General features: G+C 47.2%; 1 protein-coding gene across 1 annotated transcript; it reads right to left on the reverse strand.

Annotated features, from left to right (window-relative positions):
* Positions 1-136: 136 nt before the first annotated feature.
* Positions 137-542, reverse strand: LOC104535950 (iroquois-class homeodomain protein irx-2-like; the record flags this gene model as incomplete). The annotated part of the gene is made up of 1 exon (XM_010188861.1): positions 137-542. A coding segment is annotated over one exon (406 nt), but the record flags the coding sequence as incomplete, so codon positions are not given.
* Positions 543-2,057: the final 1,515 nt, after the last annotated feature.

Below are 2,057 nucleotides of genomic sequence, written 5' to 3' on the forward strand. Positions count from 1 at the left end.
CATGTTTTTGGGTCGTTTTTGTTAGACGCCTCCCTGTCCTCCCCCCCGCTCCAACTCTCCCTTCCCGCCATCCCGCTCCCGGGAGGACGCGATGAGGCGGGATGGGGTCATCTCCCCGCGGTCACCCTGTGCCCACCTTCGTCCTCCGCGGAGGTTTCGTTGCTCTCGGGCACCTTCTCGGGACTCTCCTCTTTAGTCCTCGCCCCATCGGCTTCGTCGTCGTCTTCATCCTCGCTCTTGTTCCGCGGGGCCCAGGTCATCTTGTTCTCTTTCTTCAGCCGCCGGCGGGCGTTGGCGAACCAGGTGGAGACCTGGGTGAGGGTCATCTTGGTAATGATGGCCAGCATGATCTTCTCGCCCTTGGTGGGGTAGGGGTTCTTGCGGTGCTCCTGCAGCCAGGCCTTCAGCGTGGCCGTGGCGTCGCGGGTGGCGTTTTTCCTGTACGCGGGATCGTTGAGCTGGTAGGGGTAAGCAGGGCTGCCGTATGGGTGGTAGCTGATGGCTCCGGTCATCCCCGTCGTATGGGCGTCGTAAGGGGAGCCCTGGACAGAACAAAACGTTGAGGTTGGTAATTTGTTACTTGCTATATACATTAGTAAGTTGTCAAGGCGAGATCGGCCGTTATGTTTGTATTTTCCCGGGATGGTGTCTTGTATCCATATTCTATGAGGGGGAGAAGCAGCACCCAAAGGACATTAAGTTGCGATACCCCCTCTTCCTGCCTTCGCCCAACACATAGGCACTGGCACACGCGCTTAAAACCGGTGATGTTTTAACCTTTCCGACTAATTTCAACTCCTTGTAATTGAATATTTCCCAATATAATTTTTGAACCGCGCAGACATTTTAAAGGCCCTATAGGTAGTGTCTTGATATCTACATTTCTCTCAAAGGTTCAAAAGATGTTTCCTTTTTTTGCCATAGAAAATACAACAAAGCCGCCACTTAGCAATTCACTGCACTAATGCATTGCAAATCCAATTTGCAAATCAGAAGATATGCACTGTTTCGAATTGTTCAAATGCGATGTAATTAGCATTTTAATTCGCCCTTTAACGTTTAAATTGCGCTTATTTAAGTCTGCATAATGCAAGAAAAGTTAAAGATATCGCTAAGACACTCGCTAACTTTCGCCACGTCCCTGAACCCCACAGACTGGCGAGGCACAGACGCAACATCACCCGATATCCCGCACAGTTCACAACCTCGCTGCAACTTCCAGCCACTCGTTCACTGTTTCTCAACAGCAAAAAACAAGCAAGCGAGATCCTCAGTTCTTTTACGTCGCTCCGAATAAAGACTGCACGACAGTTTATGCACCGTATTTTACAGAGAGAAAGCAAAAGACTCCCCTGTCACTTTGCGAGGAGAGCGAACTGCCCTGCTGCCATCCCCTCCTAGGATCTCGACAGCCGCTCCAGCCTTGAATTCCGGGCACAGGTCTTTGTATGTACGGGCTAGATACGTCTCTGACTCTCTGTGTGTGCGCTTTTTTAACACCGTATAACCATCTAGACGAGCAGTTTATTTAAATAGTTTATAATTTTATTTATATAGATTATACACGGAATATACACACACACGCAATTGCAAATGCTCCTTTTAACTATTAAGAAGAAAGTGAAATCTTCCGGGCACAGGTCTTTGTATGTACGGGCTAGATACGTCTCTGACTCTCTGTGTGTGCGCTTTTTTAACACCGTATAACCATCTAGACGAGCAGTTTATTTAAATAGTTTATAATTTTATTTATATAGATTATACACGGAATATACACACACACGCAATTGCAAATGCTCCTTTTAACTATTAAGAAGAAAGTGAAATCTGAAACTGCGGCCACCACAACCATCTTGGGCTTAAGCGAAGCTCACAGATCGCAAACAGATGCTCCTTTTCATTCCTAAAATCCAGTTAAACCATTAGCACAAAACACACTGAAAGTAAATAAAACCACACGAGACTAAAGCCTGCAGCGCCTCTAAACACCGACTTAAAAAGAGAGGGGGAAAAAGGGGGAAAAAAAGAAGGAAAAAAAAGAAACCCTCCCCTATCCT

Source organism: Mesitornis unicolor, unplaced genomic scaffold (assembly GCF_000695765.1).
Source record: "Mesitornis unicolor isolate BGI_N332 unplaced genomic scaffold, ASM69576v1 scaffold34037, whole genome shotgun sequence".
Taxonomy (NCBI): Eukaryota; Metazoa; Chordata; class Aves; order Mesitornithiformes; family Mesitornithidae; genus Mesitornis; species Mesitornis unicolor.